Raw genomic sequence first — 16,138 nt, 5'->3', positions numbered from 1 at the left:
CTTCACTGCCTGCTGTACCTGCATGCCTACTTTCAGTGACTGATGAACAAGGACACCTAGATCTCGTTGTACTTCCCCTTTTCCTAACTTGACACCATTCAGATAGTAATCTGCCTTCCTGTTCTTGCCACCAAAGTGGATAACCTCATATTTATCCACATTAAACTGCATCTGCCATTTATCTGCCCACTCACCCAGCCTGTCCAAGTCACCCTGCATTCTCATAACGTCCTCCTCACATTTCACACTGTCACCCAGTTTGTGTCATCTGCAAATTTGCTAATGTTACTTTTAATCCCTTCATCTAAATCATTAATATATATCGTATATCTCCAAAGAGATCTTCCCCCGGGTCCTCCCTTCTTTCCCCTTCTCCTCTGGTGCACCCTGCTCTCCTACAAGATTCATTATTCATCAAAGTTGCTGGTGAACGCAGCAGGCCAAGCAGCATCTGTAGGAAGAGGTGCAGTCGACGTTTCAGGCCGAGACCCTTCGTCAGGACTAACTCTTCCTTCAGTTAGTCCTGACAAAAGGTCTCGGCCTGAAACATCGACTGCACCTCTTCCTAGAGATGCTGCCTGGCCTGCTGCGTTCACCAGCAACTTTGATGTGTGTTGCTTGAATTTCCAGCATCTGCAGAATTCCTGTTGTTTGCCTAAGATTCATTATTCTCCAGCTCTATTCCTTTCCCAAACATAATGCTGCATCGATCACTTCTCAGCTTGTACTCCTTCCCCTCCCCTCCGCACTTCTTACTCCGTCTCCTTCTCCCTTCCTTTCAAATCTCGACGAACTGTCTCATCCCGAAACAATGGCCATTCATTCATAGATGCTCTCTGACCTGCTTACATTTTCAGCATCTGCGGAACATCTTTTTAAAGTGGATTGGACTTTGCCATTTCACGCACGGAATGACCGATTATACCATGCAGATTCTTTATGGGAGCTCGCTGGGTTAAAGTAGCTGCTGAATCATTATTCTAGGATTTGGGGCATGTGACACAAGGGGACACCCTTCTGCCTACCCAGAAATCGCTGCGCTTCAGAAGTCACCCACAGTCGAAATGCGCATGCGTTGAGGACGTGACGGGTCCCGAATATCGCGCATGCGCTGAGAGAACAAAAGGCTCGCGCATCGGCGGCAGGTAGGAGCGGGGTTTCGGGTGCCATTTCAGCCGGACTTTATACGCTAACTGACAGTTATTATGAGATGAGGACACACTGTAGCCCCGCACCCCGCGACATTCCCAATCCTTTCCCTCTCTCTCAGCACCACGATCCATATCCGGACCCGGGGAGCTTTCTGTTGATGAGCGAAGGTGATAGCGCCATTTCTGTGGCGCAGGCGCATTGCTGGGATCGTGATGTCTAGACGGGTATCTGATTCGTGGGGGATTCTGGGTACAGAGGCAGCCATAGTTAACACTTACACTGTCCTGAGTCCGTTGGATTTGTTTGGAAGCCTAAGCGGAGTGATTGCATTTCCCAGACACTGCCGAGCTCTAGCCATCTAAATCCAAGGACTGGGCACAAAAATATAGTTCTGAGTTCATCACCTTGGAGATGGAGTGATCATAATAATTAGAAAGCTTCCAGGATCAACCATGTTAAACTATGTGCTCTGAGTAGCGCTATGGGCCTTGACCAGAACTTGAAATAATACTGATGGAGAGAGACAAACTGAGCCAAGTCACAGGTTGTTGACAGGTAGAAACAGTCAAAAAGTTTGACGGTCAGTCCTGATCCGTGCCTAGCTAGAAAATGAGTTGTTTCTCCAACTTGTGTTAAACTTCGCTGTAACAGTGTGATATCAGAGCTCGCCATTGAGACTATAAGTAATTCATCAGAAATGTTGTCCTTCACCCATTGATATCTTTTGTAAATCTTTTTATAGGTTAGAAGGGGCATGGGAATGTCAAACACAACAGCACGTCAGTTCTGTGTTTGTCGGGATGTTTAAGGAGTGACCAGACACTTTGTTTGTAACACCAATATTTCTGTTGTTGGTCCTTGGATATGAAGATGTATCTCATCCCACCTGGAAATGCGCTTTGTATCTGAAATGATGTGAAGTTTCCTGTTTCAACTCAGTGAAATCCACTGGAACTATGGTGCTGAGAGCACACCAGCATTTGTTCACTAGGGAGCAGTTCTTCAACTGCTTTGATAGTGTGAGGAATTCACCATCTGACATCTGACTTGATGAATTGCCAGAAAATTGACAGCAGGGAGGCATCATTCCCTTTTTCTCAGCGTGGGAAGGGATTCACTCGCTCAACGATCTGCAGATTCATCAGTGAGTTCACAAGAGAGAGAGAGAGAGAGAGAGACAGTTCAACTGTTCTGTGTATGGGATTAGTTCCACTCAGTCATCTGATCTTCTGACACACAAGGGAGAGGCTGTATATCTGCTCTGAATGTGGGAAGGGGTTCACGCGGTCATCCCACCTACAAACACACCAGTCAGTTCACATTGGGGAGAGGCCATTCACCTGCTCCGTGTGCGGGAGGGGATGTAGTCAGTCATCCAGGCTGAAGATACGTCAGCAAGTTCACACCACAGAGAGATCTGACTGCGGGAAGCAATTCACTCTGTCGGTCAAGCTGAGTAGATGTGGGAGAATTCACACCAGTGAGCGGCTGTCCCCCTGCTCCTGTGGAATGAGGTTCACTCACTCACCTCTCCGCAGACAAGCAGTGAATTCACAAATGAGAGAGACTTCAAATTTTTCAGTCATCTGATGTGCTGACACACGAGAGAGAGACCGTACATCTGCTCTGAATGTGGAGAAGCATTCCTCAGTCATCACGCCTACAAACACACTACTCGGCTCACACTGGGGAGAGGCTGTTCTTCTCTGAATGTGGCAAGGGATGCACTCACAGTGACACCAGGCAGATCACACCGGGGAGAGGCCATTCACCTGCTCAGACTTGAAGAAGGGATTTACTCGGTCTTACCGCACACACAACCACCAGCCAGTTAACTCTGGAGAAATGCCGTTCACCTGCTCAGACTGTGGGAAGAGTTTTCCTCACCCATCTCATCTGCAAAGGCATCAGCGAGTTCACACAGGTGAGAGGCCTTTCACCTGCTCAGAATGTGGGAAGGCATTCAGTCAGTCGTCCAACCTACAGAAACACCAGTCACTTCACACTGGGGAGAGGCCGTTCACCTGCTCAGAATGTGGGAAGGGATTCACTCGGTCATCTGACCTACTGACACACCAGTCAGTTCACACTGGGGAGAGGCCGTACATCTGTTTAGATTGTGGGAAAGGATTTACTGAGTCATCTCAGCTGAAGGTACATCAGCGAATTCACACTGGGGAGAAACCATTCGCCTGCTCTGAATGTGGGAAGGCGTTCAGTCAGTCGTCCAACCTACGGAAACACCAGTCAGTTCACACTGGAGAGAGACCGTTCACCTGCTCAGAATGTGGGAAGGGATTCACTAGATCAAATGACCTCCTCGCACACCAGTCAGTTCACACTGGGAAGATGCCATTCACCTGCTCAGACTGTGGGAAGGGATTCACTCGGTCATCTGACCTGCTGGCTCACCAGTCAGTTCACACTGGGCAGATGCCGTTCATCTGCTCAGACTGTGGGAAGGGGTTTCCTCGGTCATCTCAGCTGAAGGTACATCAGCAAGTTCACAGCGGGGAGAGGCCGTTCACCTGCTCTGAATGTGGGAAGGGATTCACGCAGTCATCCAACCTACAGACACATCAGCGAGTTCACAGAGGAGAGAGGCCGTTCACCTGCTCAGACTGTGGGAAGGGCTTCACTCGGTCATCTGATCTACTAGCACACCAGTTAGTTCACACTGGGGAGAGACCGTTCACCTGCTCAGTGTGTGGGAAGAGATTTACTCACTCATTTCAACTGAAGGTACACCAGCGAGTTCACACTGGGGAGAGGCCATACACCTGCTCTGAATGCGGGAAGGGATTCACCACATCGTCCAACCTACAGACACATCAGCGAATTCACACTGGGGAGAGACCATTCACCTGCTCTGAATGTGGGAAGGGATTCACTCGGTCATCTGACCTACTAGCACACAAGTCAGTTCACACTGGGGAGAAACCGTTCACCTGCTCAGACTGTGGGAAGGGATTTACTCAGTCATTTCAACTGAAGGTACATCAGCGAGTTCACACTGGGGAGAGGCCGTACGTCTGCTCTGAATGTGGGAAGGGATTCACTCTGTCATCCAACCTGATGAGACACCAGCGAGTTCACATGGGTTGAGGGGTCGTTCAACTCTTCAGTGTCTGGGAAATGATTCACTCACTCTCCCAACCTTGCGGTGCACGACCGAGTTCACACTGGGATACGTCTCAATAAGCTGCATGCTGAATATTTCACCGTCACAGTTGCTGAATCCAGAGGCAAGTTGAAATGGGACAGTTGGGTATCGAACTCTGCAATTATCGCTGCTGCCCAGCACACCCAGTGCCCCATCCTGGTCACTGGGCTTGGGAGGAGTTTCCTCTGCGCTGTAATGGGACTGGAGTTTTATATTCTGCATCTGTGACTAATAATTAAATCGTATTTTAAACCCTGTCTCAGGTGCTCAGTGAATCTACAGAATACACAGTGTACAGTGGGGAGTCAATTCAGCCCAGCTGGTCTGACAGTGTTTCTGTTCCACGACGGCCCTTTAACTCCATCCCTGCTGTTCACCTCTCACTCTCCCTGAGGTCATGGGTTCCAAACGGTCACTGCACTGTGTCTGAAGAGGTTTCCCTGGAATTCCCTCATTTCAATGTCATGGGTCTTTTTCACTGCTTCCAAAGGGCTGTGTCTCACACGGCTGAGAGACGTTGAGGGAGGCTGGGATCCCATTGAAGATGGCTGGATGCCTGGCTGTTGGGCTGGCGGGAGAATGGGGTGAGGGCGGATGTGTGCGAAATGGAAGAGATGCAGCTGAGAGCAGTGTTAATGATGGAGGAAGGGAAGCCACTTTCTTTGAAGGAGGACATTTGCTTTGTTCTGGAACGAAAAGCCCTCACCTCCCGAGAGCAGTTGTGGCAGAATCCGAACAGTTAGGAGAACGGGATGTCATTTTTACAAGTAACAGGGTGGGAAGAGGTATAGTCGGGGTAGCTGTGAGAGTCGGTGGGTTTTTAATAGACATCAGTAGATAAGCTGTCTCCAGAGATAGAGATAGAGTGAGAAAGGGGAGGGAGGTGTCAGAAATAGGCCAGGGTAGAAGTTGAAGGCAAAGGTGATGAAATCGATGAGCTCAGCGTGGGTGCACCAGTGCAGTCACCAATGTAGCACTGGAAAAGAGGGAGAGTGACACCAGTGTAGACTTGGAACATAGACTGCTCCACGTAGCTGACAAACAGGCGGGCATAGCTGGACCCATTCAAGTACTGATGGCTACACCTTTAGTTTGGAAGTGGGAGGAGGCAAAGGAGGACTTATTGAGGGTGAGGACGAGTTCCGCCAGACGGAGGAGAGTGGTAGCAGAGGGGAAGTGGTTAGGTCTGGTGTCCAGAGAGAAACGGAGAGCCTTACGGCCTTTCTGTTGGGGGATGGAGGTGTGTAGGGACTGGACATCGATGAAGGAAATAAAGTAATCGGGGCCAGGGAATCTGAAATCGTTGAAAGTCTGTGAAGTGTCACGGGATGTAGGTCCTTCTTAATGATCTTTTTAGTTGCCTTCTGTTCGTTTGTATTTTCTTTATTTTTGATTTTTCTCTCCCCTTTCCCAATCTCTCTGTCTCCATCTTTTGAGACAAACTATCTACCTACATCTTTTATAAACCTACCGATTTCCATGGCTATCTTTGTTATACCTCCTCCCACACTGTATCCTCTAAAAATGCTATTCCCCTTTCTCAATTCCTTTGTGTCTGTCATATCTGATTCTAGGATGAGGCTTTCCTTCCTAGAAATTTCCCATCTCCCCGCCACCTTAACAGGGATAGAATTCCTCTTGCCCTAAGCTACCACTCATGAGGCTCCACATCCAACACATAATTCTCCACAACCTCTGCCATATTCAGTGAGATCACACCACCAAGCAGTTCTTTAACTCCTCCCCCCCCACTTCTCCAACTTCTTCCCCTTGTCTTATCATCTCCTCCATGCACATCCCCAAACTACCCTCAGGTGAGGCAACACTTCATCTGCGCTCTGTTGGGGTCGTCTATTGCATCCAGTGCTCCCAATGTGATGTCCTCTAATTGGCGAGACCTGACGTAAATTGGGGGACCAGTTTGTTGAGCATCTCCGATCCGTCCACCAAAAGCAGAATTTCCTGGTGGCCGTGCTAATTCCTATTTCCATTACCGTTCCCGCAAGTTGGTCCATGGACTTCTCTGCCAGAATGAGGCCGCTGTCAGTAGATTCCAACCTGATGGCGTGAATATCGATTTCTCCTCCTGGTAATTCCCCATCCCCCTTCCTTCCACTCTGTCCTCTTGTATCTTTTCCTCACCTACCTATCACATTCCCCAGCACCCCTCCTTTTTCCTTCTCTCCCATGTTCCACTCTCCTCTCCTATTAGTTTCCTTTGTCTCCAGCTCTTTACCTTTTCCATTCGCTTGGCTTCAGCTATCACCTTCCAGCTAGACCTCCTCACCCCTCCACTACCTTTTTATTCTGGCATCCTCCCCCTTCCTTTCCAGTCCTGAAGAAGGGCTTCGGCCCGAAACATCGACTGTTTATTCACTTCCATAGATGCTGCCTGACCTGCTGAGTTCATCCAGCGTTTTGTATGTTTTTTTTCCCCTGCTTTTAGTTCATATTTCCAACCCCTGCAGTATTTTTTGTGCACATCTGTAAGAATCCCATTTTCAACACAATGTGCTGTTTCAAGTGCTTCTCTAATTATTTAAAGTTTTTGCGGGTTTCTCCCTCCACCCCATCCTCCAAGTAACGCAGTTCACATTTCATCCACCCTCTAGGCAAAAGAAAACTTCCTCGAACACACTCTAAATCTTCCTCTTACCTTAAGCCTATGCCCTTTCTGTTAGATAACATTATGAAGGGGGAGATGTTCTGCTATCCAAACAAACTATGCCTCTCTCCTCTTCTCCCCTCCATCCTCTCTCTCCATCACTGGTCCCTCTCTCTGACTCCCTGCTCTCCCACCTCACACTTCCGCAGTATCTACATTCCACTTCCTCTGCCACCATCCTCATTCCCAGTCTCTCTCTCTCTCTCTCTCTCTCTCTCTGCTCCCTGTCTCAAACTCTCTTTCCCTCCCTCCATTGTCTTCTCTTCCCTCCATCATTAGGGTCCTACAGGCTCTAGCAGCCATTGTCTGGCAAGGTTAGTGGATGTTGGGTTATTAGAGAGAGAGAGAGATGGAATCCCTGCCCCACTAGCACAGGACAGCCTGTTTCTGTCAGTTTCATGAACTAATATGCAATTCTGTCTCTCTCTCTCTCTCTCAAACTTCCCCATCCCTTCTTTCAAACATTTCCATTTATCTTAAACTGACCCCTCTCTCAAGCTCCACCCAACCCCAATAAACCCCATTCCCACCTCCTTCTCTCACCCAATCTTCCTCCTGCTTCTTTCACTCCCCGCCCTATGGCTCCTTCTCTGTCTCCCTTTCTCTCTCTTGCTGTGAGGTTGGTGGCAAACAAAGTTGGAAAGGTTGTACGACAAGATAATTTCAAAGTGAACATTGTGAGAACTCGTCTCATTCTCCTCCCCTTTCTCACTCCCCCATTGTTACCTCAATCACTCTCCCTTCACCTTTCTTTCTCTCCCGAGGCCTCTCCTCCTCACCTGCTTTGCCTTCTCCTCACCTCCTCTCTTGCTCCCCTCTCTTTTCTCCCTCTCCCCACTGCATTCCCCTTTCCCCTCTCCCCTCTCCCCTACCCCCTCACACTCCCTGGCTCCCCCTCCCCATGCTCGCTCTCCCTGACCTCTCACCCCCCCGTCCCTCTCTCAAAGCCCGACTTGCTCTAGCCACGTGCCCCTTCTCATATACCCTGCCGCTCTTGTTCCGACCTGTTGCTCCCTCCCTCCCTCTCCACACTCTCTCCTCTCCTTAACTCACACACAGCCTCCACTCTCACTCTACCATGCACTCCTTCTCTGTACTCCTTGTCATACTCACCCTCCCTCCCCCTACCTGTCCTCCCTCTTTCCATCCCTTCCAGAGGATCAGTTTTGTCCTTTGCAATCCCTTAGGGTTCTCCTTCACCTTGTCTGCTGGTCATTCATGCCTTCCGTTAGCCCTCCTCATTCATTTCTTCAGTGCTCTATTATATTTCTTGTACATTATAAGCACCTCGTTTGTTCCTACCTGCTAATGCACCTCCTTTTTTATCTTAACCTGGGTCCTCAAATACAGTATATCTTGAAAGCCCAACGTTCCCTACTCTTGTTATCTTTCCCTTTTATTCTGACAGGCACAGACAAGCTTTGTACTCTCAAAAATTCATTTTTGAAGGCCTCCCACTTTCTAAGCACACTTTTCCCAGAGAACAGCCTGTCCCAATCCACACTTGCCAGATCCTTTCTGATACCATCAAAATTGGCCTTTCTCCAATTTAGTCATAGTCATATTTTATTGATCCTGGGGAAAATTGGTTTTCATTACAGTTGCACCATAAATAATAAATAGTAATAGAACCATAAATAGTTAAATAGTAATATGTAAATTATGCCAGTAAATTATGAAATAAGACCAGGACCAGCCTATTGGCTCAGGGTGTCTGACCCTCCAAGGGAGGAGTTGTTAAGTTTGATGGCCACAGGCAGGAATGACTTCCTATGACGCTCTGTGCTGCATCTCGGTGGAATGAGTCTCTGGCTGAATGTACTCCTGTGCCCACCCAGTACATTATGTAGTGGATGGGAGACATTGACCAAGATGGCATGCAACTTGGACAGCATCCTCTTTTCAGACACCACCGTCTGAGAGTCCAGTTCCATCCCCACAACATCACTGGCCTTACGAATGAGTTTGTTGATTCTGTTGGTGTCTGCTACCCTCAGCCTGCTGCCCCAGCACACAACAGCAAACATGATAGCACTGGCCACCACAGACTTGTAGAACATCCTCAGCATCGTCCAGCAGATGTTAAAAGACCTCAGTCTCCTCAGGAAATAGAGACGGCTCTGACCCTTCTTGTAGACAGCCTCAGTGTTCTTTGACCAGTCCAGTTTATTGTCAATTCGTATCCCCAGGTATTTGTAATCCTCCACCATGTGCACACTGACCCCCTGGATGGAAACAGGGGTCACCGGTACCTTAGCTCTCCTCAGGTCTACCACCAGCTCCTTAGTCTTTTTCACATTTAGAACCTCAACCCGCTGACCAGACCTCTCTTTTTCCATACTTACTTTGAAACTAATGGCACTGTGGTCACTGAATGCCACACAAAAGTTCCCCTACACAAATGTCTGCCACCTGCCCTGTCATTCCCTAATAGCAGTTCCAGTATGGCATGTTCTCTTGTTGGGACTTCTATAGACTGGTGAAGGAAACCAGCCTGACCACATTTGACAAACTCTATCCCATCTAGTCACTTTACAGTATGGGATTTGCAGTCAATAAGTGGAAAGTTAAAATTACCTACTATAACAAATTTTGTTTTTTTTTTTTGCAGAAGTCTGCGGTCTCTTTACAAATTTGCCTAAATCCCTAGGACTGTTGGGTGGTCCGTGATATAGCCCCATTAATGTGGTTCGACCCATAATGCCTCACTACTCAAGTTCTTGAGCACTGCCGTGACATTTTCCATGACTAGTACCACCCCTCCTTCTTTAATCACTCCCAACGTGTCACATCAAAAACAACAGAACCCTGCTCCACTGAGCTGTGCCGATAAGCAATTCACTGATTTAACCCTAGCCAAATCACGGGATAATTTAAAACGACCAATTAACCTACTAACTGGTATGTCTTTGGACTATGGGAGGAAACACAAGCATGACGAGGAACCCAACACACATGAAAAGATCTTACAAACTTTCTTACAGAGGACGCCAGCGGAAAGTTTGGTTCCTGAGCTTGGTAGTTTGTGTACGCGCTCACACATATATGTGTGTGTGTGTGTGTAAAGGGGATGGGGTGCTTGCGTGCACTACGTGCGTTGGTGTGTCTGTAGCTTCAGTGGGGTATTGTGTGTGGGCGAGGGCATGTCGGTGTATACAGGGGCATTTTACTGTGTTTGTGGGATGGTGTATGTTGTTGTGCACCTTATGGAGCATGGAGCACGTTTGCTCCATCTGGAAAAAGCAGGATTTCCCAGCTGCCACCTACTTAATTCCCATCTCCATTCCCACTCTGACATGTCAATCAGTGGCCTCCTCTGTTGCCACAGTGAGGCCACACTCAGGCTGGAGGAGCAGCCCTCATATTCCATCCCAGTCGCCTCCAAACTGATGGCATGAGAACAACAGGAATTCTGCAGATGCTGGAAATTCAAGCAACACACATCAAAGTTGCTGCTGAACACAGCAGGCCAGGCAGCATCTCTGGGAAGAGGTACAGTCGACGTTTCAGGCCGAGACCCTTCGTCAGGGTGGCATGAACATCAGATTTCTCCAGCTTCCCTTTTTGTCAATTCCCCACTCTGGATTGTCTCTTACCTCTTCTTGCCTGCCTATCACCACCCCCGGTGCCTCAGTCCTTCCCTCTCTCCCATGGTCAACTCCCCTCTCCTGTCAGATTCCTTCTTATCCAGCTCTTTAGTTCTTTCACCTCCCAGCTTCTTACTTCATCCCATCATATAACCATAACAGCACGGAAACAGGCCATTTCTGCCCTTCTAGTCCGTGCCGAACGCTTACTCTCACCTAGTCCCACCGACCTGCACTCAACCCATAACCCTCCATTCCTTACCTGTCCATATAGCTGTCCAATTTAACTTTAAATGACAACATCAAACCTGCCTCAACCACTTCTGCTGGAAGCTCGTTCCACTCTCTGAGTAAAGAAGTTTCCCCTCATGTTACCCCTAAACTTTTGCCCTTTAACTCTCAACTCATGTCCTCTTGTTTGAATCTCCGCCATTCTCAATGGAAAAAGCCTATCCACGCCCCCACCCGCCTGGCTTCACCTATCACTTCCTAGATTGTATCTTTCCCCTCCCCCTTCCTCCTCATTCCGGTTGCTTCTCCCTTTCAATTCTGATGAAGGGTCTCGTCCCGAAATTCGCAGACGGGGCCTGACCTGCTGAGTTCCTCCGGTATTTTGTGAACAGAGCGTCTGCAGAATCTCTTGTATTTTGCATCTGTATTAAGTGGATTTGACTTTGACTATAAGTCACAGAATAACAGCTGACACTGATCAGATTCTTTTGTGGAGCTTGCTGCGTTTGAAGGACAGTAGCTGCTGAGTTCTCTGTATATTTTTAAAAATAGATTGAATTTGAGGCTGGGGGACCTTTCGTGACGCAAAGATCAAGTGCGCAGGCGCCGTGTCGTAAATCTCTCCCCCCCCCCGCACACCGCGCATGCGCTCAGTGGACAAAAGGCTCGGGGGTTGTCAGCGAGGTAGGTGTGGGTCTTTAGGTAGGATTTCATCGGGCTCGGTCTCTATACCCTAACTCACAATTGCGCCGGGCTCCGGACATAACGTAACCCTTCACCCAGGGACAGGTCCGGTCCTTTCCCCCACTCTCTCCGCCCCACGATCCGATCCGAACCCATCCCGGGGAGTTTTCCGCTGATAAATGAAGGCGCTGGCGTCATTTTTATGGCGCATGCGTATCGCTGGGACCGTGATGGATAGATGGGTGTCTGGTTCGTGGGGTTTTCTGGGTACAGGGGCAGCCATGGCTAATACTTCCAGCTTTAGCAAAGAGCCTAGGGGCGAATGTAAACACGAGGAATTCTGCAGATGCTGGAAATTCAAGCAACACACATCAAAGTTGCTGGTGAACGCAGCAGGCCAGGCAGCATCTCTAGGAAGAGGTACCGTCGACGTTTCGGGCCGAGACCCTTCGTCAGGACTAACTGAAGGAAGAGCTAGTAAGAGATTTGAAAATGGGAGGGGGAGGGGGAGATCCAAAATGATAGGAGAAGACAGGAGGGGGAGGGATGGAGCCAAGAGCTGGACAGGTGATTGGCAAAAGGGATATGAGAGGATCATGGGACAGGAGGCCCAGGGAGAAGGAAAAGGGGGAGGGGGAAAAAAAAACAGAGGATGGGCAAGGGGTATAGTCAGAGGGACAGAGGGAGAAAAAGGAGAGAGAGAAAGAATGTGTGTATAAAAATAAATAATGGATGGGGTACGAGGGGGAGGTGGAGCCTAGCGGAAGTTAGAGAAGTCATGTTCATGCCATCATGTTGCTCCCTACGCGACTCCCTTGCCCATTCGTCACCTCCATCCCTCCCCACTGATCTCCCTCCTGGCACTTATCCGTGTAAGCGGAACAAGTGCTACACATGCCCTTACACTTCCTTGCTTACCACCGTTCAGAGCCCCAGACAGTCCTTCCAGGTGAGGCGACACTTCACCTGTGAGTCGGCTGGGGTGATATACTGGGTCCAGTGCTCCCGATGTGGCCTTCTATATATTGGCGAGACCTGACGCAGACTGGGAGATCGTTTTGCTGAACACCTACGCTTTGTCCGCCAGAGAAAGCAGGATCTCCCAGTGGCCACACATTTTAATTCCACATCCCATTCCCATTCTGATATGTCTATCCACCGCCTCCTCTACTGTAAAGATGAAGCCACACCCAGGTTGGAGGAACAACACTTTATATTCCGTCTGGGTAGCCTCCAACCTGATGGCATGAACATTGACTTCTCTAACTTCTGCTAATTCCCCACCTCCCCCTCATACCCCATCGTTATTTATTTATATACACACATTCTTTCTCTCACTCTCCTTTTTCTCCCTCTGTCCCTCTGACTATACCCCTTGCCCATCCTCTGGTTCCCCCCCCCACCGTCTTTCTCCCTGGACCTCCTGTCCCATGATTCTCTCATATCCCTTTTGCCAATCACCTGTCCAGCTCTTGGCTCCATCCCTCCCCCTCCTGTCTTCTCCTATCATTTTGGATCTCCCTCTCCCCCTCCCACTTTCAAATCTCTTACTAGCTCTTCCTTCAGTTAGTCCTGACGAAGGGTCTCGGCCCGAAACGTCGACTGTACCTCTTCCTAGAGATGCTGCCTGGCCTTCGCCAGCAACCTTGATGTGTATTGTAGGAGCAAATGTGTCTACCGTTTAGTAGAGCTCCAGCTAACTAAATCAGCTATGATGAACTCAGAACAAAAGTATGGTCAGAGTAATTTGAAACCCTTCAGGATCAGCCATGTTATATCACGTGCTTTTACTAGCGCTGTGGACTTTGACTAGAGCTTGAAATGATACTAATCGAGAGAGACAAACTGAGCCAAGTTACAGATTGACGACAGTTAGAAAAGGCCTTTCCAGACAGAAAAAAGTCTGAAAATGTGATGGTCTGTCCAGGTACTTCACTGTAACAGTGTGATGTCAGAGATCACCATAGAGACAAAAATTAATTCCCCTGAAATGTTGTCCTTCACCCATTTATATTTTTTTGTGTATCATTTTATAGGTTAGAAATGGAAAATCATTTCTCTACAGGAACGTGAAACACAACCACATGTCAGTTTTGCTGTGTCTGTCGGGATTTTTAAGGAGTGAGCAGACGTTCCTGTGTAACGACAATATTTCTGTTTGTCGATCTTTGGATATGAAGGTGAATCTTATTCCAGCTGGAAGCATGCTTCGTGCCTGAACTGAAGTGAGGTTTGCTGTTGTAACTCAGGGAAATCCACTGGAACCAGGGTGCTGAGATCACACTATTTGTTCACCAGAGATCAGTTCTTCAAATGCCAGGGTTTCACTGCATCTGACACCTAACTTAATGAATTTCCAGAAAATTGAAAGCAGGGAGGTATCATTCCCCTTCTGTCAGTGTGGGAAGGGATTCACTCACTCAGCCAATCCCGAGTCGCACCAGTGAGTTCATAAGGAAGAGAGACAGTTTAACTGTTCTGTCTGTGGGAAGTTTCACCCAGTCATACCACTTACAGATACACCAGTCAGTTCACACGGGAGAGAGGCTACTCACCTGCTCAGATTGTGGGAAGGGATTTACTTGGTCGTAGCACCTACAGAACCACCAGTCAGATCACACTGGGGAAATGCCGTTCACCTGCTCGGACTGTGGGAAGGGATTTCCTCACCCATCTCACCTCCAAATACACCAGCGTACTCACACAGGTGAGAGGCCGTTCACCTGCTCGGAATGTGGGAAGGCATTCACTCAGTCGTCCAACCTACTGACACATCAGCGAGTTCACAGGGGAGAGAGGCCATTCACCTGCTCAGACTGTGGGAAGGGATTCGCTAGGTCAGCTGACCTCCTGATACACCAGTCAGTTCACACTGGGGAGAAGTCGTTCACCTGTTCAGATTGTGGGAAGGGATTTCTTCGTTTGTCTCAACTGAAGGTACATCAGCGAATTCACACTGGGGAGAGGCCGTTCACTTGCTCAGAATGTGGGAAGGCGTTCGCTCAGTCATCCAATCTACTGACACATCAGCGAGTTCACAGTGGAAAGATGATATTCACCTGCTCAGACTGTGGGAAGGGATTCACTCGATCATCTGATTTCCTGGCACACCAGTCAGTTCACACTGGGGAGATGCCGTTCACCTGTCTGGTTTGTGGAAAGGGGTTTCCTCGATCGTCTCAAATGAAGGTGCATCAGCGAATTCACACTGGGGAGAAGCCGTTCACCTGCTCAGAATGTGGGAAGGCATTCAGTCAGTCATCCAACCTACAGACACATCAGCGAGTTCACACCGGAAAGATGGCATTTACCTGCTCAGACTGTGGGAAGGGATTCACTCGATCATCTCATCTCCTGGCACATCAGTCAGTCCACACTGGGGAGGTGCCATTCACCTGTTCAGATTGTGGGAAGGGATTCACTCGGTCGTCTCAACTGACAGTACATCAGCGAATTCACAGAGGAGAGAGGCCATTCACCTGCTCTGAATGTGGGAAGGGATTCATCGGGTCATCTCAACTACTGGCACACCAGTTAGTTCACACTGGGGAGAGACCATTCAGCTGCTCAGTGTGTGGGAAGAGATTTACTCACTCATTTGATCTGAAGGTACACCAGCGAGTTCACACTGGGGAGAGGCCATACACCTGCTCTGAATGTGGGAAGGGATTCACCACATCGTCCAACCTAAAGACACATCAGCGGGTTCACACTGGGGAGAGACCATATGTATGCTCTGAATGTGGTAAGGGATTCACACAGTCAACCAAACTACAGACCCATCAGCGAGTTCACAGAGGAGAGAGGCCGTTCACCTGCTCAGACTGCGGGAGGAGATTTACTCAGTCATCTCAACTGAAGGTACATCAGCGAGTTCACACTGGGGAGAGGCCGTTCACCTGCTCTGAATGTGGGAAGGGATTCACTCAGTCATTTGAACTGAAGCTTCATCAGCGAGTTCACACCGGGGAGAGGCCATATGTCTGCCCTGAATGTGGAAAGGGATTCACTCTGTCATCCAACCTGATACGGCACCAGAGAGTTCACAGGGTTGAGGGGCCGATCAACTCTTCTGTATCTGGGAAATGAGTCACTCACTCACCCAGCCTTGGTAGTGAGTGAATACTATTGAGTTCACACTGGGGAAAAAAGTTTAAATTAGCTGCAAACGTTACAGTTGCTCTATCCAGAGGCAAGTTGAAATGGGACAGGGGTGTTTGAACCTGCCTGTGGGTGTCAAACTCTGCAATTATTGGTGCTGCTCAGCGTCTAGTGCCCCACCCTGGTCACTGGGCTTGGGAGGGGTTTCCTCCACTGATGTTCACCCGTAATGGGACTGGAGTTTCATATTCTGGATCTGTGACAAATAAATTCTATTTTAAACCCTGTCTCAGGTGCTCAGTGAATCTACAGAATACACAGTGTACAGTGGGGAGTCAGTTCAGCCCAGCTGGTCTAACAGTGTTTCTGTTCCACGACAGCCCTTTTAACTCCATCCCTGCTGTTCACCTCTCACTCTCCCTGTGGTGATGCGTTCCACATGGTCACTGCACTGTGTGTGAGGAGGTTTCCCAGGAATTCCCTGCATGACTTTCTGCAGACTGAAGAAGAACGAGCTCACTGCAGTTATGTCTCCTGTGTTCTTTGTCCCTTCAA

General features: G+C 48.8%; 2 protein-coding genes across 2 annotated transcripts in view; one reads left to right on the top strand and one right to left on the bottom strand.

The window, feature by feature from the left end:
• Positions 1-16,138, bottom strand: part of LOC140203809 (uncharacterized) — a 76,024-nt gene that overhangs the window by 24,823 nt on the left and 35,063 nt on the right. The gene's annotated exons all lie outside the window — the stretch shown is intronic.
• On the top strand, positions 1,089-15,859 carry LOC140203807 (uncharacterized). The gene is made up of 3 exons (XM_072269893.1): positions 1,089-1,145; positions 1,895-4,248; positions 14,102-15,859. Exons 2-3 carry the CDS (start codon positions 2,998-3,000, stop codon positions 15,569-15,571), a joined length of 2,721 nt encoding a protein of 906 aa, XP_072125994.1. The 5' UTR covers positions 1,089-1,145; positions 1,895-2,997; the 3' UTR covers positions 15,572-15,859.

This window comes from Mobula birostris, chromosome 10 (genome assembly GCF_030028105.1).
Source record: "Mobula birostris isolate sMobBir1 chromosome 10, sMobBir1.hap1, whole genome shotgun sequence".
Lineage (NCBI taxonomy): Eukaryota > Metazoa > Chordata > Chondrichthyes > Myliobatiformes > Myliobatidae > Mobula > Mobula birostris.
Note: the sequence above shows the minus strand (reverse complement) of the source record. Positions and strands in the feature narration are given on the sequence as shown.